This window comes from Peromyscus californicus, unplaced genomic scaffold (assembly GCF_007827085.1).
Source record: "Peromyscus californicus insignis strain IS unplaced genomic scaffold, ASM782708v3 Scaffold_6__1_contigs__length_162567912, whole genome shotgun sequence".
NCBI lineage: Eukaryota > Metazoa > Chordata > Mammalia > Rodentia > Cricetidae > Peromyscus > Peromyscus californicus.
Genome location: NW_026294584.1, coordinates 87,926,736 through 87,950,613, shown reverse-complemented (window position 1 = coordinate 87,950,613; position 23,878 = coordinate 87,926,736). Strand labels below are relative to the sequence as shown.

The following is a 23,878-nucleotide window of genomic DNA, read 5'->3' as shown; positions in this document are numbered from 1 at the left end:
ATAGAGAGAGTAAAGAAGGCTTGAGCCTCGCAGATAGGTTCTTTGAAGATGATGGTCACATCGGAATGTATCCCTCCCCTCCCCACTTAAAAGTTTAGCTGAGTTGTTTAACGTCTTGCCTCTGGCCATGGTGACAGGATAGTGGTAGCAGAGTGATTATAAATTATGCTGTGCTGTATAAGAATCATGTGGTCATGGAGGTGATTGCCCCTGTCCAGGGCCTGTGGGCTTATAACTGTAGGCCTCCCGTATAGCTGGTGACCTCCCTGCCAGCCCTCTCTACACTCGGCTTGAGAGACCGCATCTCACCTGCTTCGTGTTTTCTGTCCCCTCTGCAGTACCTTCAGATGAAATGGCCCCTCCTCGATGTCCCCTCCAGCGCTACAGTCAAGGACACAAGATCACCGTCTCCAGCACACTTGGTGAGTCTGTTTTAGCAGCCTGGGCCCCTCTGCCCCTGACTCCTTGCCACCTTCCAGAAGCTTCCTAAGTCTCTCTCCCCAGTGTCTTGCTTTTCTCGCTGTGCTAAAATAGCTGACCAGGGCAGCTTAACAAAGGAAGGGTTTGTTTGGCTCACGGTTCGGTGGGAGCGGCTATCTGGTGGGGAAGCTGTGGCGGCAGGAGTGTGAGGCGGCTGCTTACGCTGCACCCGCTGTCAGGGAGCAGAGAGCAATGGATGCCGGTGCTCAGCTCACTTTCTCCTTTTTGTTCAGTCTGGGGATCCTGCCCGTTGGATGGTGCCTCCCACATTCAGGGTGAGTCTCCCCTCCTCAGTTAAATCTTTCTGGAAACACTCTTACAGACACACCTGGAGGGGGTTTCCATGGTGATTGTAAATCCAGTCTAATTGGCAATGAAGATTAACCCTCACACTGTGTGGGCACAGTCAGGGGTTAACAAAGAGGTTAGGTCTTAGACAGCCTCACCTTTCCGTCCACCTCAGCACATAGGCACGCACCACCTGGAATGCTTGATTGAAGACACATGGCCCTGACCATTAACCCCCCCCCCCCCCCCCCCCTCCGTTCTTCCTGGACACCTGCTACAAATCCTTCTCCACTTCCTACGAACAAGGAGTCCTTTCTGTCCAGTCGGTGCTCCTTCAGAACACCTCCTCTTGTCCCCATAGCTGCAAGGCTGCAGTTAAAGAGGCTCTTCTCTACCAGCTGTTTCAGGGAAGCATCCAGTAAAACATGGACAATGGCCCCTCAGCACAGCTGTGGTAACACTGGCCTTTGGAGGAAAGGGGAGAGAGTCCTGGAAAATAAGAGCAATGGGGTCCCAGCAGGGCTCCTCACCTCCTCATGACTAAAGTCCAAAGCATATAGGCAATGATGCTGGAATAGAACCTTTGCATTCCATCTTCCGGGAAGGAAGGCAGGCTCCGAGTGGATGCCTGCCCAGCTATCTGGTAACTGTCCTGTCCAGGGAGTCTCAGAGTCATAGAGGACCTTCTCCTTTCTCAGCCTGTTCACTTTACAGACAGGAGACTAGGGCTTCTTCACTGCCAGCCATGCTAGCTACAAAGCGTTAGGGATCCGTGGCGATTTTAGAAACTATTAGAGACAAATTTAAAGATCTCTGAAGTAGAGTATATTATGTAAAATGAACTTCCATACTGGCATCACTCACATCCCCCTTCTTGACACTCTGATTTTACAGCAAATCCCAGACATATTATCTTCTCACCCAGGACATTTTAAGATACACTGAGACTCCTTGCTCATTAAAAGCTTAGAGGCTAGCTGTGAGGAAGAAGATATACACAGAATATAAACAGAGGTGCAGTGAGCTTGTGTGGTTTCCAGCAATCACGGGACCAGCTTAGAGTGGTAGAGCCCGTGGTAGTTTACAACGTGATGTCATGTGTGGCTCTCAGATGACTGTCACAACCATCTGTCAGGAGGTGGACAGTAATAACCATGTAGGGCAGAGCTAGCCACCCAGGGTAGGCTGTCCCACGACATGCACGGAACCAGTGGCAGGTTCTGTATCCTGCCACCAAAGCGTTGAGCAGTCGTGCCCTGGATGGGCCATGGTGGTGGGTCTGGCTTGGGATGGTCAGCATGAGGTCTTGGTGCCCTCTAGTGGCGTGAAATCAGACACAATAATGGACCTTTAGTCCTGATCCACTTACCTTTCATTGCTGTCTCCCTCTCTGCTTACCCTCACCCATCCTGTGGCACCTCGGAGCCCCCTGCAGCAGACCCCAAAATGTCAGGGCTTGATGCCCTCTTTCCTGTCTGAGATGGTCTTTTCATAGGTTCCTTTTCAGGGACACGATTTCCCTTTCAAATCTAACACATATTTCTGGATGTCCCGTCCTCCTTGTGAGCATCACCATACTTGCCTTCTAACGTTGGCAGCCTGGCTCAGCTCTAACTGCCGTGTCCGCTCATCTCCATGATTTCTAGGCACCATCTAGGTGACATCCAACAGTGTTGACTACTCCCACCTCCTTGGCTCCAGGACACTATCCTAATAATACTCAATGTTGGCTCTTGGCCTTTTTCTTTCTGGTCCCTTCCCCTCAAATAAACCAGCTGCTCGTGGCTTTCTTGGGGTGACCGAAAAGTGTATGAAATTTCCTAAACTCTCAGGGAGCTGCTTACAGTTGCAGCTGCCAATCATCTGGCCACTGCAGATGAGTGCTCTGTGTATCGTATCACAGCACACGGGGGAAACCGAGAACGCTGATTTTGTCCGAGAGCAGAGAAGCATGAACTGTCGGTACAGATTGCTTTATAGGTAGCAAAGTGGAGAATTTTCCCAATAAATTCTATATTATCGTACTCTGTATTCTAGTATTGCAAAGCAAGGAAGCAGAGGGATGGCTCTGTGGCTCTAGGTGCTTGCTGCCACGCCTGATGGTTTGAGTTTGATTCCCAGGACCTACTTAGTAGCAGAGAACTGACCCCTGCAAGTTATCCTCCAACTTTCACAAGCAAACTTCAGAGACAGAGACAGAGACAGAGACAGAGAGAGACTATGAATCTGAAGGGGAGAGAGAGAGGATAAATGTAATTTTAAAAAAACCTGGTGGACTGGACATAAACAGGCAGGTGTCTGCAAATTTTAGGCCAGCCTGGTCTACATAGCAAGTTCAGACCAACCAGGGCTACAAAGGGAGACCTTGTATTAAATTAAATAGAAAGTGAAAAGATAAAGGCACACACAAGGGGAAAGCCCTCAGTATGAACCTGGAGTCCAGCTGCTCATCCAAACTCCTGAGAGGCGGAGGACCCAGGGTGTCTGGGGAGGAGGTACTGGGGCTGGCTGGGACCGGGGCTGGGAAGCAGTGCAGATTTGGATCCTGGCTTTGCTTCCTTCTCTTCTCCAAGCTTCAGGCCAATGACATCATCTCTCCTTGCCTCAGTTTCTTCATCTATTAAATGGGGATTAGAGGAACGCTGACGTCATAGAGTTGTGCAGAAATGAGCCGGTGGGTTGTAATGAGTTCAGCATTGTGCCCAACACAAAGTAACTCTTCACTAACGCCTGGCTTTCCAAACCGTCATCACCACACCACACCATCGTTGCCACCACTACTGCCGCCATTGCTATTGTTAGGAAATTAAGAGAGGGAATGAACAATTAACATCCCGTTTAATTAGCAGAACTAAGAGGTAATGAGGACCTGAATTAGGTGCCAAAACAAATGGACAGATTGCGAAGGTAATAGAGATAATGAGCCCATAGAATTTAACATCGTAATCCCCCAAGGATATGATTTAATTGGGCTGGGGTGGGGCTGGTATCTTAGTTTTTTCAGCTCCCCACGGCGACTCTAAGGGGCAGCCAGAGTTGAGACTCATTCCCATAATTGCAAATCAAAGCCCTGAGGCAGGGGAAAGGGGAGCTCCCCACATCCCTAATGACTTAGCATGACTCCTTGTCAGGCCAGAGGTGTGAGCAGAGCCTGAAGTTTCTTAGGTCGCAGGCACAGAAGCTGGGGCATTGGTTTTTCTTTTCTTCTTTAATTAGAGAAATAAAAACACTCTAGATTATGAAAAATTTAGCTTAGATCAGAAGTAAAATATTTGAAGACGTTTGCCCAGGGAGTAGGGCCAATGAAGAAAATAGGCTGCATACTTGCAGAGATTTGGTGAGTCATGTGGAGTCTGTCAGGGAAGGGTGTCCAAACAAGTCATAACCCGGCTGCGATGGGGGCGGGGCTGAGTGTTACTATTACTTCCATTTACACCTTTAAGGCAAGCTGGGGGTGGAAAATGGGGAAATCGCCTGTTACTGTTTGGTTTTCCTGCTTTGCTTTGTTATAAAGATTTTATTTTTATGTTACGTGCATGAGTGCCTGCCAGCCCTTCTGTGTACCATGCACGCGCTTGGTGCCTAGGGGAGACGTAAGAGGGTGTCAGATCCCCTAGAGCCCGTGGCTCTCAGCCTGTTGACTCACAGCCCCTTTGGAATCAAATGACCCTCTCACAGGAGTTGCCCAAGACCATTAGAAATCACAGATATTTACATTACAATCCATAACAGTAGTGACATTACAGCTATAAAGTAGCAATGAAATAATTGTGTGGTTGGGGTCACCACACCATGAGGAACTGTCTTAAAGGGTTGCAGCATTAGGAAGGTTGAGAACCACTGCCCTGGAAATCATTACAGATGGTTGGGAGCCACCGTGTGGGTGCTGGGAACTGAACCCAGGTCCCCAGCAAAAGCAGCCTATGTTCTTAACCACTGAGCAATCTCTCCAGTCCCCCTGTGTAACTATTTATGATGTTTGTTCCCATAGTCTCCCTGCTGGGGGACGATTGTGCTGACCCCCACACTACTCTCCCCTCCAGGCCCGAGCACTGCCTTTCCCCACTCTGTTCTCAGAGTGCCGAGCAAAGAAAAAAAAAAAAAAACTGTCTCTGCTTTGTTCATAAACGTTTACCAGCATCTTCCATATGCAGAGGAGAGCTTGTTAAGGGAGTGGGGGATGGTCTGTGAGAAGATGGACAGTCCTCATGTACATCTCCGTACTCCAGGGTCACCTCCTTCTTCTCATTCAGAAATGATAAGTGTCGAGTATGAGTCAGCTGGGGAGACATACGCCTATAATCCTAGTACCTAGGAAGCTGAGGCAGGAGACTCAGAGGTTCGAGCCAACGTGGACTGCATAGCAAGGCCTTGTCTCAAAAAACACAAAAATGAAACAAAGGGTATTAAATATACTGTGTTGCTTGAGAAAGTGCCAATGGACATAGAGGAAGAGAGCTGGTATATGTGCTGCTACATGTCATTGGCGTGTGTGTGTGTGTGTGTGTGTGTGTGTGTGTGTGTGTTTACAGGCATTCATACTTAGTTTCGAGGGTCTGAGGATTGAATTCAGGGCCCCTTGCATGCTCGGCTGGTAAAGGTGCCAGCTACCAAGCCCGGCAGCCTGAGTTCCATCTCCGAAATCTACATGGTGGAGAGAGAGAAGAGATTCCCGCAAGTTGGCCTCTGACTTCCACTCACATGCACACACTCATGAAAAGTAAACCAATAAAAACATAATAACATTTTTAAAAAGTGCAATATCACTAATAGAAAGAGGGGGAAAGGCTGGTGAGTAAAGGGAATAAAGCCTGCAGCCCATGGCCACTGTCACCCTGATATTTTAGCAGTGAATACCCTATTTTATCATTGTACGTTGAGTCATTCTCAGAAGCAAATTGGAGAGCTGCGTGTCAGATGACCAGTGGCTGAGTCAGTGCCTGGATACTTTCCTTCTAAGGACCACAGTCTCACTGCCCGAGCCCCGAGCCCCACGCTGAGAAGCCCGGTGTTGCCGAGCAGATGAACGCCCTCAGAATCACTTGATGGGATTTCCCTTTTAGTATCATGCATTTGCAGAGGGCGTGTGGTGGCACACATCTGTCATCCGAGCACTTGAAGAGTTAGGGGCAGGATGGCCGAGAGGAGTTTAAGGTCATTCTCAGCCACATAGTCAGTCCAAGGCCAGAATGAGCTCTGTGAGGCCTATCTAGCTATCTATAAATAAATAAATAAAATTTGTATGTAGTTATGTGCAACCCTATCTATCTATTCATAAGCAAATATATAATGGGTTCATAAATAAATGAAATTTATGTGTTGCTTCTCCATCTCACCAGATGACCTAGAAGTCTCTGAAATCCCTAAGTCTGTGGCTCACTCCGTTCCTCTCCATACTGACTGTACTCCTTTTTACTTAATAGTAATTTTTTATTTGGGTAGAGCTTCAGACTTTCCCATCTGAAGCTCCCACCGCTTTTCATCTGGATCTACAAATCCAGCTCCTGGAGTTTTGCCTCTTCCTCCCTCTGTGTATGTTTTCCCCTTTTCCATTTCTGATAAGTTGATAGTAACTTAGAAATGTGATCTCTGAACACCTTAGGTTTCTTAAGAACAAAAATATTTGCTTAAATAACCACAAGAGAGTTATCAAAACATCAAGAAAGGAACATTAGGGCCTGAAGAGATCGCTCAGTCGGTAAGAGTGTATCTGTATGAACATGACAACCTGACTTCTAATCTCCAGCCCCCTCATTAGAAAGGGAAAGGATGGCACTCGGGAGGCAGAGCCAGGAGGATCTCTGTGAGTTCGAGGCCAGCCTGGTCTCTAAAGCGAGTTCCAGGAAAGGCGCAAAGCTACAGAGAGAAACCCTGTCTCGAAAAACCAAAAAAAAAAAGGGAAAGGATGGGGCCATGCCTATGTTCCTGTAACCCCAGTTTACACCAGCTCCAGTTTCAGTGGGAATAAAGTGGAAAGTGATGCATTAGGACACCCCAGGTCCTCTTCTGACCTCAGTACACACATGGCCTTGTGCATATAACACACAAACAAAAGAAAAGAAGAAAGGTTAACATTTCACACAATTCCCTAGCCGTCTTAGTTAGGTTTCTAATTGCTGTGAAGAGACACCATGACCACGGCAAACTCTTAGAAAGAAAACATTTAATTGGGGTGGCTCGCTTACAGTTTTAGAGGTTCAGTCCATTATCATCATGATAGGGAGCATGGTGGCATGCAGGCAGACATTGGTGTTGACTACATCTTGACCAGAAGGCAGCAGGAAGTCGTCTGTCAGCCCCACTGAGGGAATCTTGAGTGAAAGAGACCCACCCCCACAGTGACACACTTCCTCCAACAAGGCCACACCTCCTAACAGTGCCACTCCTTTTGGGGACCATTTTCTTTCAACACTAGCCCACAGTAAGAACGGCCCTGCCTTCCATCCGAGTCCCATCTGCGCTCATCCGTTGGGTTTCATCCGTGTGCCTTTGGTTTCCAGTCAGCACACGGCCTCAGCCCTGCTCTGCTTTCCTTGACTCTCATAGACTGCCAGCCTTTTTTGTTGTCCAGCTTTTCTGTTGCTTTTGCTTTGTTGAGCCTCACACAGCTCAGGCTGGCCTCAGACTTGGAATTTTCCCAAGGATGGCCTTGAACTTCTGACCCTCCTTCCTCTGCCTCCCAAGTGCTAGGATTACAAGCGCCGGCCACCACGCTCAGTTTATGCAGTGGGCAAGATAGAACCCGGGACTTCAAGCACTCTGCCTACTGCCCTACATCACCAGCCAAAGCAGCTGTTTCTAGGCTGCCCTTCAGTTTGAGTCTGTCTGACGTTCCATGTTTGTGCGTTATTAGGCAAGAATACCACTGTGTTAATGCCATCTCCTCGACCCATCAGGAGCAGGCCCACTGTGTCAATATGGCCCCATGTTAGAGATGTTGGCGTTGGGATTAGCTGGGGCCAGGTGTTTCCACTGTGGTGCTGCTGTTTTCCCCGAGGTGGTTAATGAGTGCTCTGTGGGAGAGGATTGGAAGTTGCATGCGCTTTCTCACCAAATATTTACCCACTGAGTTTGAAAGCGGGAACTGCATCCTTCCTTCTTTTCCAGTGGCTCTCGACCTTCCCAATGCTGCGACCCTTCAATACAGTTAGTTCTTCGTGTGGTGGTGACCCTCAACCCTAACGTTATTTCCGTTGCCACTTCATAACTGTAATTTTGCTACTGGTCTGAAGCTAATGTTTTCTGCTGGCCTTGCGCGACCCCCCCAAGGTCATTTGTCCCTGGGGTCGTGACCCACAGGTTGAGAACCACGTTTCTATTCCTTTCTACAATTGCATTTTGGCTTCTTTGAAAAACCTTACCCCTCCCCCTCTCTAACTTTCACATAGACTAGAATCAACAACATAGAGATTCAAATTTGTGCCCTTGATAACACAGAGAGCTGAACTGATAGTGGGGGTCAGTGAGATGACTCAACAGGTAAAGGGACTTGTCGCCAGCTTGATGACCCGAGTTCCGTCCTCGGGACCCACATGATGGAAGGAATGAGTCTACCGAGGCAAGTTGTCTTCTGACCCCCCACATCCATGCCATGGCACACACATGTACACAAGCACACACACACACACACACACACACACACACACACACACACACACACACACACACACAGTGGTTTTGTGGTTTTGAGACATTGTCTCCCTCTAGTCATGGCTGTTCTCAAACTCACAGAGATCCATTGTGCTGGCTAAAATGGATGGACTTTAAGTGTGAACTTAGTGATTAAAAACAAACAAACAAACAAACAAACAAAACCAGGGGCTGAAGACATGGCTGAGAGGTTAAGAGCACTGGTATATGTGCAGGCAGAACACTGTGCACATGATAAATAAATATTTAAAAAACCAAAAACACTTAGTTCTGTCAAACTGAGTGGAAATATGGTATTTTCTAACAACAGTTTGAATTGCGAGGATTTTTTAATGTTTTCCATTGCTCAGTGACAGAGGCCTGTCATCAGGAGTGCTATGAGTTTGAAGCCGGCCTAGATTGCAAGGCAAAACCCTGTCTCGAAACGGTTTTCCCTCGGACACAGGAAGGAATGGCAGCAGCAAGTGAGCGAAGATGAAGTAGCCGTCGTTTCTCCTTGTCTCCGACTACCAAGAATGGGGAAGCGAGAGCTCTGGTTAGGAAGGGTTTGTCCCAGGGAGTCTGTTAGTGCTCCAGCTTGCAAAGCCTTCCAGATGGACCATTGCACAAAAGGACCTGCAGGCGCATTCCAGTTCCCAGAGTTTTATCTCTTGCTGTCCCGCAGGTTCTTGTCTTATCTGTGCATCTTTCCTGGCCTGCAGCGTGGTCCTGGTCAGGTCTCAGGGGTTGGAAAGTTTCAGTTTGGATTTTCGTGTTAGGCTGTTTTAGAAACGTGGTCTCTCTATAGAACCCAGATTGGGTCTCAACTTCATTTCTTTTTAATTTTTAAAAATTGTGTGTGTTTATGTGTGTGTGAGAGAGAGAGAGAGAGAGAGAGAGAGAGAGAGGGAGGGAGGGAGGGAGGGAGGGAGGGAGAGGAGAGAGAGAGGGGAGGGAGGGAGGGAGGGAGGGAGGGAGAGAGAGAGAGAGAGAGGAGGGGGCGGAGAATGTGCTGTGGCACACGTGTGGAGCTCAAAGGACACCTTGTGGAAGTCAGTTCTCTCCTTCCACCAAGTGGATCCCAGCCATCAAACTCAGGCCGTCCGTCCGTCAGGCTTGGAGGCCTTTGGCTGCTGAGATATCTCCCTGCCCTAACCTCAACTTCTTCAAGCTTCTGGAAGCCAGGGTTACAGGTGTGACTCATGGTGCCCAGCCTGTTTGGAGGCCCTAGAGCTCGAACCCAGGGCTTTCCTGGTGTTCTGCTGCTGTGGATATGCTAACAGAGACCCCACTTCCTTCTCTTGCACAGTCCCCTGGCCTCTGGTAGTTCCCCAAACACACCGAGCGTCCCGCCCACCTCAAGTCACTACACTAAGTGTCCCTTTGCCAGAATCCCCCCCCCCCCTTTTGCTTTGTGTCTGACTAGTTCCTGCCTTGGGTCATTTAAGGCATTTTCCTGGTGACCTTTTCTGTGGCCTCCCTGAACAACCTGACACACACCCGCATTTCTTATCTGTCTTTCCAGTTTACTTTTTCTTGGTGTTTATCAAACACTTACTCCGTATTCTCTTCATATACCATGAGGACAAGTACTTTTGTCTAAATAGGTCAGGTTCTTTCTTCCGGTAAGATTTATTTGTGTGTGAATGTGTGTGTGTGTGTGTGTGTGTGTGTGTGTGTGTGTGTGTGTGTGTGTGTGTGTGTGTGTGTGTCTGCATGAGTTTATGTACACCGCATATGTACAGGTGCCCTTGGAGGCCGGAAGGCATCAGATCCCCTGTAGTTTTACATTACAGACAGACGTGGGACACCATGTGAGTGCTGGGAACTGAACCCAGGTCTTCAGCAAGAGCAGTAAGTGCTCCTAACCACTGAGTCATTTTTCCAGCCCCAGATACTTCTTATTTATTTTCGTGACCCTTAATTTTCTATGAGGCCAGTTGTTCCCTGCCCTGTCAGCTCCAGCTCTGTGGCTGTCCAAATCAGTGCCTATCCCATGCAGATTCTCCACAGTCATGTAACCCATAAACAAAAGTGTCATTGCATTGGTCACAGTAGAGACAGATTCTACATGGAAGTCACATGTTTCCTCTGCTTGACAGCCTGGGGTAGGGGGTTGCTAAAGAGCTTACAGTGTGAGTTGAGAGTCTTTCGTTGGGCTAGGGATGTGCCTCAGTTGGTAGTATTTGCCTAACACACACAAAGCCCTGGGTTCCATCCCTAGCACTACGTAAATGATGCACACCTGTAATTGAAGAACTCAGGAGGTGGAGGTAGGAGGACCAGAAGTTCAAGGTCATCCTTGACTACATAGTAAATCTGAAGCCATCCTGGGCTACATGAGATCCTCTCTCAGAAAAGAAAAAGGGGAATGGAAGAAGGAAAGAAATCATTAAAGAGTTCGAGAGGTATTTGTCTGTCAAGGAAGATGTCCAATTTTGGATTTTGTTTTATTTGTTTAGGGTTTGTTTGTTTGGTATTTTGAGACAGGGTCTTTCTCCATAGCCCTGGCTATGTAGACCTCATTGTATAGACCAGGATAGCCTTGAACTCATGAAGATCCACCTACTTCTGCCTCCGGAGTGCTGAGATCAAAGGCATGTGCCATCATGCCTGGGCTGGTTTCTTTTGTTTTCTTACATATGTTTATTTACTGGGGGGGGAGGGGAGCACATGCCTCATGGTGGGTTTGTGTGGGTCAGAGGACTACTTCCAGGAATCGCTTTCTTCTTCCACCTTGGGAGTTCCTGTGATTGAATTCATGTTGTCAAGCTTAGTGACACAAACCTTTACCGGCTGAGCCGTCTTACCAGTCCCTCTTGTCCAAATTTTAACTAAGTTCCTCTTTGCCTCAGTTCTTGTTGCATGTAAATCTTTCACCCTTATTTTCTGCACCAGCTGGCTCCTTCTGGAATATTTTGCTAATTTTAAGATAGTCTTGGGAGTAGTTTAGAAACAGGTGGCCAGAAATCGGAGAGGAATCCAGAAACTGTGGCGTGAGGAAAGTGGGAAATTTGGGAGCAGTAGCTCTGACATTGTTGGGCCAGCAGTCAGAAGCACGCACTGCTCTCACAGAGGAACCAGGTTGCGACTAGCACCTTCACAGTGGTTCACAACCATCCTGACTCCCGTGCCAAGGGATCGATCCAGTGCCTCTGACCTCTGTGGTCACCAGACGTGCACGTGGCAAAGACTCATACACATAAAATAAAGTCTAAAAATCTAAAACAAGTGGGCTGGAGAGATGACTCAACAGTTAAGAGCACTGACTGCTCTTCCAGAGGTCCTGAGTTCAATTCCCAGCAACCACATGGTGATTCATAGCCATCTATAATGAGATCTGGTGCCCTCTTCTGGCTTATAATCATACATGCAGACAGAGAGCTGTATGCATAATAAATAAACAAATCTTTAAAAAAAAGAAAAGAAAAATCTAAAACAGAATTCATTTATTAAAGAGAAATAAGGCCGGTGTGGTTGCACACACCTTTGATCCCAGCACTCGGAGGCAGAGGCAGGTGAATCTCTGAGTTCAAGACCAGCCTGGTCTACAGAGTGAGCTTCAGGACAGCCAGGGCTACACAGAGAAACCCTGTATCAAAAATAAAACCAAATAAACAAACAAAAAACAGAGAGAGACAGAGATGGAGACATATGCAGAGTTAGAAAGGAGACATCTCATGAATTTGCTTAAGGAAGAGCTTTGTAGGAATCTGTAATAGGATGCATGCAGAGAAGGTTGCTCTCTGTCATAAAACTTTAAGCAGTGGATTAGCAAAAAACAAAAGAAGATCTGGGCAGATGGACAGTAGGACATGCTCACTGTCATGGATATCTATGTATGGGGGCCAGCATAATGGCTCAGCCTGGTGATCTGAGGTTCTAGCCCTGAAACCCATATGGAAGGAGAGAACCAATTCACTGATTTCCACAAGCACGCTGTAGCATGTGTGTGTGTGCACACATGAGCACACACACAAATAAATGTTTAAAATAATTTTAAATCAGGGCCAGGCAGTGGCAGCATACACCTTTAATCCCAGCACTAGGGAGGCAGAGGCAGGTGGATCTCTGTGATTCAAGGCCAGCCTGGTCTACAGAGTGAGTTCCAGGACAGCCAGAGCTACACAGAGAAACCCTGTTTCCCAAAAAAAAAAAAAAAAAATGGAATGAAGCCTTACTGTGTTAAATGTGAGGTGTGCCGAAGGAAGTCGGAAGTTTCGTGTTGAGGTGTGACAACACACTTATGTGCTGGTTCTTGTAACACATCCCGGCTTAGCTGAGCCCACCTAAGGAGCCATTCGGCTCTTAGGAATACACTTAGGAAACATGCAAGGAGCTTGGGGGCTGTTCCTGCAACAAACCCGAGGTTAAAACTGAAGGGATGCAGCAAAGCTGATGCTTTCTGTTGCCTGGGTTGGCCAACAGAAGAAATGGAGCAACCCTTAGCTTAGCTGATCACCTGGGACAGATAGAAGAGCCGCAGTATGGCGGAATGCTGTAGCGGAGCCTCCATGTCCTCGGGGCTCTCCTTCCAGACCCACATTTTACGATCTCAGCAGGTTGTACCTGGAGGGACAAGGTCTGCTGGAGCCTCTCCCAAACGCTTCCTGTCCCACTCCTTCCCAGGGGCTTTGTGATGATTCAGAGAAGCCCATGGCACTGCAAACATTCTTGGTTTTCGTTCTTCCCTGCCTTTCTGCATGGTCTCTCACGAACAGCACCCCTGCCACCACCATCAAGAAAAGGTGGTCTCTGTCAGCAGACAGATCATTGATGGTGGGTAGGACTCACGTTTTGAATACTGTTAGTTGCCTCCTGGAGTGTTAGGTGCCTTCCTGGGCAGCCATTGTGAAGTCCATGACTCCTTCGTGAGTGATGAAAACGGGAAGGCTCTACTCTCTCCTGAGCCATAAACTTGCATGCACCTGATTTTGATCAGGTTAAGAAGGGGGAAAAAATAATGAGGAGGGGGCTCTGGTGGAGGGTTTTCCATGGGGCAGCCATTAGGGGTTCCCTTTACTTTGGGCTTGAAATACACCCTGAAGTGTGAGGCGGAGGTGGGGCTTTACTTCCCTAAGAGCTGGGAGTTTGAAGAGATTCAAACTTGGAAAAGACTGAAGAAGGTTGTGGTGGCCATAAGCCGGCCTAGGTTCCAGTTAAACCCATGCCCGATAAAGGTAGAGACGGGCTAGGGAGATGGCTCAGCAGATAAGTGCTTGCTCTGAAAGTGTGGGGGCCAGAGGGAGTTGGGAGCCTCAGAACTCATAGAAAACCTAAGCCTGTGTGGCGGCCTCCTCCAGGCTCAGTAGATAAAGACCCCTCCCTAGGCAAGCAGTCCAGCCAAAATCAGTAAGCGATGGGTTCAGCAAGGGACCTACCTGCTCAGTAAGTCCAAAGGAGACAACCCGATGTCAACTTGGGCCTCCATATGTGTACACATACACACAAAACTTTAAAATGGACAAGACACCTGGGCTGAGGAAGTGCTCGGGCCGTGGAGCTTGCAGGAAGGCTTTGGCTCTGTTCTGGATGGGTGCATTCCTCCGGGAGCAAGCACCTGTGTCTTCACTGAGGTTGTCCACCGAGGCTGTACATTCCTGATCCATGACCTCAGCTGTGGTCATCAGCCCTGGGGGCAGCTGGAGAGAGAGGAGAGTGAGGAGAGCAGAGTAGGACTGTAGCCTGAAAGACGAGGCCAGACTTAGAACAGTTCTTGCTTAGCAGCGTTTACTTCCCGCCTGGCCCCTTGAAGTTCATTTCCTGAACAATGTTGCCCCCTAGTGGCAGATAATAGCCCACAGGACATCTAGGTTGGTTTTATACCTAGATTGCAAATTGAACTCCTTGCTCTGTGTTCTTTGACTCAATGGCATGTGGGCAACTGAGACTTTTTACTAGAGGGAGGAAGGTGGAGAGAGAGAGACAGAGACAGAGACAGAGACAGAGAGTGCTATATCCCTGGGCTGGCTTTCACCTCGCTATGTAGCAAAGAATGACCTTCAACTCCTGATTTTTCTTCTTCCACTTGCCCAGTGCAAATGCTTGGGTTACAGATACATGCCACCACACCCAGTTTATGCAGTGCTGGGGATCAAACCCAGGCCTTCAAGCATGCCAGACAACTGAGCTACACACCCCAGCCCAAGACTTCTTACTATAAAATAACAAGATGATACAAATAAGTAAAAATTAAAAACTGAGGCATACACCCCTGCCCAAGACTTCTCTACTATAAAATGACAAGATGATGCAAATAAGGATAAATTAAAAACTGAGGCATGAAGGCTGGAACAGATGATCATGAGTTTGAGACTAGCCTGGGCCATATAATGAGATGATGTCAAAAATAATAAATGACATGAGAAGTTGGTGGCAGGGGCTGGCTTAAGTGTGTAGCGTCCATTTTTTAAAATCATAGTTCATGTGTTTTCCCAATTGAGATGGTTTTGTGTGATTCTTTTTTTTTTTTCACTATTATTTGTGTGTGGGGGGCATCATTGTTCCATGGTATTCTCACAGAGGTCAGAGGACCTACTGTGTGGGTTCTAGGTATAGAACTCAGGTTGTCAGGCATGGTGGAAAACACCGTGACCCACTGAACCATCTGAGCATTCTCTATAATTCTTCCATCCCTTACTTTTCTTTGGTAATAGTCCTATTATGTTTATAATACCAATAGTCACCCTTTGACAAACCATCCCCAAGAAACCCAAGTTCATCCTTTGGATGCACTGGGTTCTTAGCAATCTGATGTTAGAGTTAGTTATTGTTTATGCTTTTAGTTGTGCTGTGTGTTTGTGGGTAGAGAACCATTGGTGATGGCCAGTGGATAAAGTGAGAACAGTCCTCACGCTACTACGTCTAACAAGCACAGAGGGCTTAGGAAGTTGCTCACTGTAAAGCCTATGTCCACCACCAAGGCCAGCAGCACGGCTCATAATCGGGATGGACTCTCCACCCCTTGCTCTGCTACCTTATCTGCAGAAAGACCTGTGAGCCTAGGAAGCAACTGGAACTGAGCAGATGAGAGTTTGTGGTGTGAACACCAGATGAATAGAAGGGCTGCAGGAAGTAGCAGAGAGTTGAGAGCGCCCTTCATCTGTAAGTCTGAACTTGGTGACAAACCTGAGATCTCCCGTTTCCATGGAAGCAGTCTAGAAAGTGTGCCAAGCCCTCTCCCACCTAGAGAGGTGCCATAGCCCATTAGAACTGAGTGGCCCACGGGTGCCCACTGCACTTGTGAAGAGGTGCTGGGCAGGTTTAGAGAGGGGTTCGCCGTCCTCTCTCATCCTCTTCTCTAGGCCAGTTATGAGGACTGGGTAGGGCGTTGCACAGAAAAGAGCCGGCACACATTCCACCAGTGAATGACAGCTGGTGAACACACCGTCTCCCTGGCCCCTGTGCCTAGTCCGTCTTCTCTCTCTTGCAGTCCAACAAGGTTCCTGTTGTTCAGCACCCTCATCACATGCACCCGTTGACACCCCTCATCACCTACAGCAACGACCACTTCTCCCCTGCGTCCCCTCCCACGCATCTCTCCCCGGAGATCGATCCAAAGACAGGTGAGTGGTCCCTGGTACAGGCTGTGCTCCCGTGGGGCGGCCCCCTTTCCTTTGGGGTGGGGTACCGAAGAGTCCTTGGATGAGTAAGGTCTGTGTTCAGATCTTGTTGCAGCTCTCAAGAGGTTGCTCGCCTTGCCGGTTCGCTGGAGTAGTGTTTTGTTGTTTGGGTCTGGTGGGTTTTTTTGTTTGTTTGTTTGGTTTTAACCCATGCCCCCCCCCCCTCCACCTCTCCACACTAAGAGGCCATTGTGAGGACTAGAAGCAATGAGACCTGTTAAGCACAGAGCCTGGTACCATTGTAAATTCAGAGTGCTGTCCAGTCTATCCGAGGCTGTGCCTCCATAAACCAGGATGTATGCCCTCACCGTACATTTCAAATAGAAGCCTTCTGGACAGACTTTAAAATAGCTGTAAAACAGAGGGCGGGCCTGACTTGATGTGTTGTTGGTGATAATTAACTGCCCACCATACCTGTCCATCCCTGGGAGCCAAGGTCTTCATAACATTCCTACTGAGTCACTGTGGTTCTAAGAAGTTTCAGAGCCCTTGTTTGGAGAAATAATGATCATTGCAGGGTGGTGGGGTGGGTAAACATAGAGTGAAAATCAAGAGTTTAGAGGCAGGGTGGTTTATTGGCAGAACAAGTTTATTGTACTGGGAATGAAGCAGGTTTTCTAGAACATTAGTTAAAGGTGAGTCGGGGTACTTTTTGCTCTGTGTTGGGTATGTCCTGGACCCTGTATGCATCCCTGTCCAGTCAACAACAGAAAATTACAACCACAAAGATACTAGAGAGAAGGTTTATGGGTCCTCACGCCCTTGGGTGCCCTTGAGTGGCAGCCCAGAGCTGCCTGCTGGTGGAAAGGGCAGAAATGAAGGAGGAGAGACAAGGCTTCCCAGGGTGTGGACAACCTGGGCATGCAGGGGAAGGAGGCTCCTGTTGGGTGTTAGGGAAGTTATAAAGGTAGGGTGAGGGAAGTACTTGACACCTCTCTCTTTGGAAGCAGGAATCCCCCGGCCTCCTCATCCCTCTGAGCTCTCGCCATACTACCCACTGTCTCCAGGAGCTGTCGGACAAATCCCTCATCCCCTCGGCTGGCTTGTCCCACAGTAAGGAAACCCACCGCCTCTCTTACCCTCATTGCCCCCTCTACTGAGCTCTGCCTTCTGGACCCCAGAACTTCGACACCCTCACTCCCACCTTGGCCAGCTTCCTCCCAGCTCCTCTGACTTCTGCCCCTATTTCTCTCCAGCCCCCTCAGTCTTGGCCTTAAATACCCGTCTGACTAGATTATCTCGCTCCTCTCTCACCCTCACAGGCAAGGACAGCCTATGTACTCCCTCCCTCCTGGTGGTTTCCGGCATCCTTACCCTGCCCTCGCCATGAATGCCTCAATGTCCAGGTTAGTCTTGGGGCTGGGGCTGTCAACAGGAAGTGTTGGGATATTTGTCTATTAGTGACTGCCACTTGTGGCCGTAAACCAGCCTGTCCCCTGTAGGTTAGTGAGTAGGTATGGGGTTCCCCGGTCCTCACTTCTCTTTGATGAGGGGCTACCTCTTGCCCAATGCTCCTTACACCATAACCCCATGGAATATGGACCCTAGGACTCGCACACACACCTCTGTTTGTCATTCCACCTGCATCCAGCACCAGGCTTGGGGACCTTGTGTGTGTGAGGGGAAGGAATAGCATCCTTAGGCGGCCCCCAAAACCGATCTCCTAATTCTGCAGATGACAACCATCTGGGTGGCACACAGCCCTTGCCTCTCTATTCTCATTTGTTTCCATTTGTCATGCAGCCTGGTCTCAAGCCGGTTCTCCCCACACATGGTGGCTTCTGCCCATCCTGGCCTGCCCACCTCAGGAATTCCCCACCCTGCCATCGTCTCCCCCATTGTGAAGCAGGAGCCAGCGCCCCCCAGCCTGAGCCCTGCAGCGAGTGCGTAAGTAAGAGGCTGTCTGGATGGAGGGGGGTGTGAGTGACTGGCCAGTCTGCACAGCCCGTGCCGTTTGGTTTTCTCTCCTGGTGTCAGCTTGCAATCTTAGCCCTGTCTTCTCTCCTGGAGGCTGCTCTCGTCGAGTGTCTGCGACCCTTCCTTTAAGACTTGATGCGTCCGTTCTCATAGTCAGGTTCTAGAGACTGTGAGGAACGAAGGAAGCTTTTAGCTTCCCTTCTTGCCCTGTCATCCCAATAAAATATGAGGCTGGGAGGGTAGAAAGAAATTCTCTCAAGGACTGGTGAGAGCTGATGCCGGACCAGAGACCCAGACGTTATCCTCTATGCTGGAAAGACAGCAGGAAAGCCCACACCACTAGCTCTGTGGCTGAGGAGCCCAGAGAGCCATGCCCTGCCCTCCTTCTCTCTCCTCCAATTCCTCCTCCTCTTCCTATTATTATTATTATTATTATTATTGTTACTATTATTATTATTCCTCTCTCTATATATATTTTTTTCTCTCTCTCTCCCTCCCCCCGCCCCCCAGATCCTTAAAGCAGTCACACATGGCTACGCAAACAAGCCTCTCCTCCCAGAGGCCTTGGTCAGCTGCCTCAGAAAGGCAGGGATGGGGAGCCGGATGATGGTGGTACCTAACCCATAGCCACATTCCTCCACAGGAAATCCCCAGTTACCGTGAAAAAGGAGGAGGAGAAGAAGCCGCACGTGAAAAAGCCTCTAAACGCCTTCATGTTGTATATGAAGGAGATGAGGGCCAAGGTGGTGGCTGAGTGTACCCTGAAGGAAAGTGCAGCCATTAACCAGATCCTGGGAAGAAAGGTGAGGCCTGCCCTCCTGCTGGCTCGCCCTGGCATCATCAGCCTCCATATCCCCTACCCTGATGGCTCTGTGTGTCTTAACCCTTTCTCCCTCAGTGGCACAACCTGTCTAGAGAAGAACAGGCCAAATACTACGAGCTTGCCCGGAAAGAACGGCAGCTTCACGCTCAACTCTACCCAACCTGGTCAGCTCGGGACAACTATGTAAGTGTTCATGCTGTGCCAGAACTCAGACCCCTCCCCACCCCCGCCCACCTTCCGGGAACTGCACTTGCACATCTTCAGGATGCAGAGGGGAGAAAGCAAGCAGCTTCAGTTTGCTTTTAGAGGAGAAGCCATGTTCTCTAGAAACAAGGAAGCCAAGTTTGAATTCTTAGGGGCCATGTCTAGAAATTCTTCGAAACTTGTCAGATTTTTGAATATATGGTTTTCTTCTTTTTTTTTTTTTTTTTTCCTGGTAAGAGGGTTCATAGCTGCATCAAATTTTCAGAGGGACCTGGGACACTACAGAAAAGATCAACAACCAGGCCAGGGTGATAGCTCAGTAGATAAAATACTTGCTTTGCAGGAAGACGAGTATTAATCTTTGACACCTACATACAAAGCAGAGCATGGTGCTGTGTTCTTAGACTGGAGAGGGGGAGGCAAATCCTTGGGGTTCACTAGCCAGCCTAGCCTTGGGAGCGAGTTCCAGGCCAGTAAAGAGACCTTGTCTCCAAAAAAGGTAGACAGTGCCTAAGGAATGGCATCTGGTCCTCTGGTCCCCATGTGCATTACACACACACACACACATACACACACACACACACACACACACACACACACACACACACACACACACACACAGAGTCGGGGTGGGGGCTAAACAGAATAGCTTGAAGGCCCTCAAGACCAAGAGGCCTGACTGCCCCAACCAGAGGGACTTTTTGAGAAAGAAGGGCAGGGTCACTCTGCCTCCTTTCCCAGCCCAGTCCTCCAGCACCCTCACCAGGAGCAATCAGGAGAAGAAGGCTGGCACCTGTGTCCCGAGGCGGTCTGTGTCCCAAGGCGGTCTGGTCTGGGGTCCTCTTGCCAGACTGGTGTTATTCTGTCCCTAGTCATCTCGTCCTGCCACCATATTTTTCAGGGCAAGAAGAAGAAGAGGAAGAGAGAAAAGCAGCTGTCACAGACACAGTCACAGCAGCAAATCCACGAGGCAGAGGGTGAGTCCTGGGCTGGGTCCTCCGGGAGAACACTGTTGTCAGCCCTGGGTTGGAGCCCAGCCTCCTCATATAAAACTCTGGAGGGTTTGCAGGGGAAGGGGGGTTGTCTCCCGGTTACTCTCCTTAAGAAAATCAGCATTTTAAATGGAGAGAGGCCGACAATCTTTTCAAAGCTCAGGCATGTCTTGGTCCCACTGAGTTGTCCTTTAAGGGTTATGTCCTGCATACAGTAAAAACAGGAGTTAGCTGGAATTAATCTCTGAAATTAAAATCCCTTCCAAAGGTGGCGTGCTAGAGGTAAACACAGTGCCTGGACTAGTTACTTTTCTCGTTGCCTTGACAAAATCCCTGATACCTGACAAAGCATCATCAGGAAGGATTTGGTCTGTCTCAGAGCTGAGGGAACTGTCCCTCATGGTGGGCGGAATGGCAGCTGTCACACTGTATTCTTGGCCGGTAGGCAGGGAGGTGAATGGGTGCCCAGCTTGCTTTCTCCTTTGGATTTAGTCTAGGACCTCTGCCTTTTTTCAGGGTGGGTCCTCCTTGCTCTGTTAAAACTCTCTGGAAACATATGATGGACACACTGAGGGGTGTGTTTCCATGGTGACGGTGAAGATTGCCCATCACACCACTTATCTATGAATTCACCGGGATTAGGTGTTTAGCACGCCAGAAGAACAGTGTTCGCCTTTGTTCAGGGACCACATCCCACAAGAAGCTGAGCTAGATGGCAGGTAGCACAGAGCGTTGCTCAGGATGGCGGGATTTTAGGTCCTGGCCTTCATCTCATGCTCATCTCAGTATAGAGCCGATAGGTAACACGTGGGCAACTGCTTGTGCCATTTGTGGTGCATTGGGCCTCCCTTCCTCCACGTCATCTGTATATTCCTGGGTACAGCATACAGTAGTAAAATAGTAAGAAGTCTGTCACATGCCACATGCTCAGCAGGAGTGAGTGCCCCTTCTCTGTGCCATTAGCCAAGGATTTGAAGGCAAACGGAGTTGAGAGTCGTCTCAACAGTTAAGGGGTTTAAGGCAGGGATGGAAAGGAGGGAGACTTTGAATTGTTTCTTTCCGATCAGATTGTGAGTGGGTCTTTGTCAGTTTGGGTATTTGGTCTTTGGATTGTGCCTTCTCTGGGCGTTCTTAAGTGTAGTTTCCTATTCTTGGAATCTTTAAACAGCCTGGAGATGCAGCTCAGTTGAAGGAATGCTTGCCTAAGCATGCATGCAGCCCTGAGCCTGATGGCCAACACCACCTAAAACAGGGTGGTACTGGGTGTCTATCCCAACCCTCCAGAGGTTGGCTTCAGTCTGAGGCCAGCCTGGGATACATGAGAGCCTGTCTCAAGCAAACAAATAAACCAAGGACTGGAGACCTAACTGGGTGGATAGTCTGGGCAAGCATGAGGACCTGCGTTCAGACACCCATGTGAAAGTCACCATGGCAGCCTGGTCATCTATCTACTAAAAACAACAGGCTTCATATCCAGTGAGAGACTCAAAAAAAGGGGGGAGGGTCTCAAGAGTTGGCTCAGCAGTGAAGAGTACTTGTGCCCATTTGTAACTCCAGTTATAGGGCATCTAATGCCCTCTTCTGGCCTCCACAGGTACCAGGCACACACCTAGTACACAGACATACATGTAGGCAAAACACTCATACACATAAAATAATTTTTTAAAAAATTAAGGTGTAAAGCAATAGAAGATGCCCAGACTTCACCCCTGCCCTCCACACACACCCCACAATATAATGTTTTTTCAAGTATCTTTAAAGTAATCTTAACGTTTCCAATGTACAGTCAATATCCTTTGGATTAGTTCCAGGGCCCCACCGCACTCCACTCCTGAGATAGCCAGTCTCCAGGTGCCCGAGTCCCTTGAGTGAGGTGGCCTTGTATTTGTATATAGCTTATGCATATCTTCCGTCTACCCGATACCAACTCTAGATGGCTTATAACGCCCCACACAGTGAGTGCTGTGGAAATAGCTGTTAGGTTCTATTTGCCTCTCGAAAAAATAGCAGTTTAGTATGGACAAGGTTTTTTCCCTGAGTATTTCTCACGGGCTCTGAGTTGCATCCCCAGAGTGGGAGCCACAGATCCACAAGGCTCACTGTACCTGTGTCTAGCCACTGCTTGTTCCTCTGCGCCTCCTGATGCTATCAGCTGATCCTTTCTCCTTGTGTTTTTACTTTTAGGTGCTCTGGCCTCTAAGAGCAAGAAGCCATGTATTCAGTACCTGCCCCCCGAGAAGCCCTGCGATAGCCCTGCCTCCTCCCACGGCAGCACGCTGGACTCCCCTGCAACTCCCTCCACAGCCTTGGCATCGCCAGCTGCCCCCGCGGCCACCCACTCGGAGCAAGCCCAGCCCCTGTCCCTCACCACCAAACCGGAGGCCCGCGCCCAGCTGGCTCTCCATTCAGCTGCCTTCCTGTCAGCTAAGGCCACGGCCAGCAATTCCGGCCAGATGGGCAGCCAGCCCCCACTGCTGACCAGGCCTTTGCCCCTGGGCTCCGTGCCCGCTGCTCTGCTGACCTCTCCCCCTTCCTTCCCAGCCACCCTCCATGCCCATCAGACCCTCCCCGTGCTACAGGCTCAGCCTCTTTCCTTGGTCACCAAGTCTGCCCACTAAGCTGCCCCTTGTTCTATGCAGGCTGTCTTGGGACTCCAAGTAGTTACGATTCAGACAAGAGGAGGGGGGGGAAGAAAAAAAGGAAACATTATTGGTCAATATTTGACCACTCTGGACTGTTCTGTAAAGTGTCTGGTAACAGCAGTGCTTTACGAGTGTAGATGTAACCAATAGCTGATCTTCAGGCTTTTTTAAAAAAAGAAAAAGAAAAAAACAAAACAAAATCTTCCTTACCCCCCCCCCAAAAAATATCTTCACAAGAAAGCACTGAAAAGCAGTGTGTCGCTCGCTCGCGCTCTCCCCGTGCGCTGTGGTAGGTGTACCTGGGCAGAAGATGCCTCTCTACCTCTTCTCTTCCTGACTTTCTGCCCTCCCCTGTCCTCGCCAGCCCCCGCCTGCCCCAGCTCCCCGCACCGCATCTGCAACTTTGCGTGGCCTGGCCTGGAGTTCTAGCCTGGCTCCCCTTCCTCCGGGTCACTCCTGTTCCCTAGCGCAAATTTTTGTCATGCTTTCCACACCACCAGTTCATGCCCTTTGTCCTCTGCCCAGCGTCAGGCCATGACCGTGTGTGATGACATCTTGGCCTGACCGGTTCCCACCAGCCTCGCCCTCTTCCTCTTCCGGCCCCAAGGGGCCAGCCTCCAGCTGGTGGTGGGGAACAAGGTCCTTCCTCTGAAAAGGTCCCCCCACCCCTTAAAGGGACTCAAGGTGCCTCCAAGAAGTCTGTGTTCCTCTCTGGTGCCCAGCTGAGCTTTCCCACCTCGCAGTCTCAGAGTGGCTGGCAGGGCCCAGTCCCCAGTGTCCGACTCCTGTCACCTCAGTCTGTGCTGGTACAATCTGCCCAAGTTCTGAGACCCTCTGCCCCGCCCACCTCACAAGCTTCTTCTGTGTGTATTTCATTTTGTTTTTATGGTTTTTGGAGCAATTTAAACTCCCAGTTTATTTTCACAAAAGAAAATAAAAATTACAGTTGCAAGACTGTTTCTGGATGTTTCTTTAGACCTTTTGTTGAATCAAGCCGCTGCCTTCCTGCCAAGCCCTGGGTTAAATTTTCGCAGGCCACTCATGGTAGACTCATACCAGCGGAGCTTAGAAGAACCCAAGCAACTTCTAACCTTTCTTCCCCCACAATTGTTTTATTTTACCTTATGTGCATGAACATTTTGCACATTTTGCCTGTGTGTACATATGTGCACCATGTGTGTGCCTGATGCCGAGGTCAGAAGAGGGCTTAGAATCCCCTGCAACTGAAGTTATGGAAGGATGTAAACCACTGTGTAGGTGCTGGGAACCAAACTCAGGTCC

The 23,878-nt window shown here is 49.1% G+C and overlaps 1 protein-coding gene across 2 annotated transcripts in view; it reads left to right on the top strand.

Moving 5' to 3' along the window:
- The window catches only part of Tcf7l1 (transcription factor 7 like 1), a 164,564-nt gene extending 141,013 nt beyond the window's left edge, over positions 1-23,551 (top strand). Inside the window, exons 4-13 of one of the 2 annotated variants that reach the window (XM_052719001.1) lie at positions 339-422; positions 714-755; positions 15,830-15,962; positions 16,970-17,072; positions 17,282-17,365; positions 17,763-17,906; positions 18,580-18,739; positions 18,835-18,942; positions 19,865-19,940; positions 22,140-23,551. In XM_052719001.1, coding sequence (XP_052574961.1) covers positions 339-422; positions 714-755; positions 15,830-15,962; positions 16,970-17,072; positions 17,282-17,365; positions 17,763-17,906; positions 18,580-18,739; positions 18,835-18,942; positions 19,865-19,940; positions 22,140-22,573 — 1,368 coding nt within the window. In that variant the 3' untranslated portion in view covers positions 22,574-23,551. The remainder of the gene's footprint in view (positions 1-338; positions 423-713; positions 756-15,829; positions 15,963-16,969; positions 17,073-17,281; positions 17,366-17,762; positions 17,907-18,579; positions 18,740-18,834; positions 18,943-19,864; positions 19,941-22,139) is intronic. The other variant, XM_052719003.1, reaches the window with a different exon arrangement.
- The last annotated feature ends 327 nt before the right edge of the window (positions 23,552-23,878 follow it).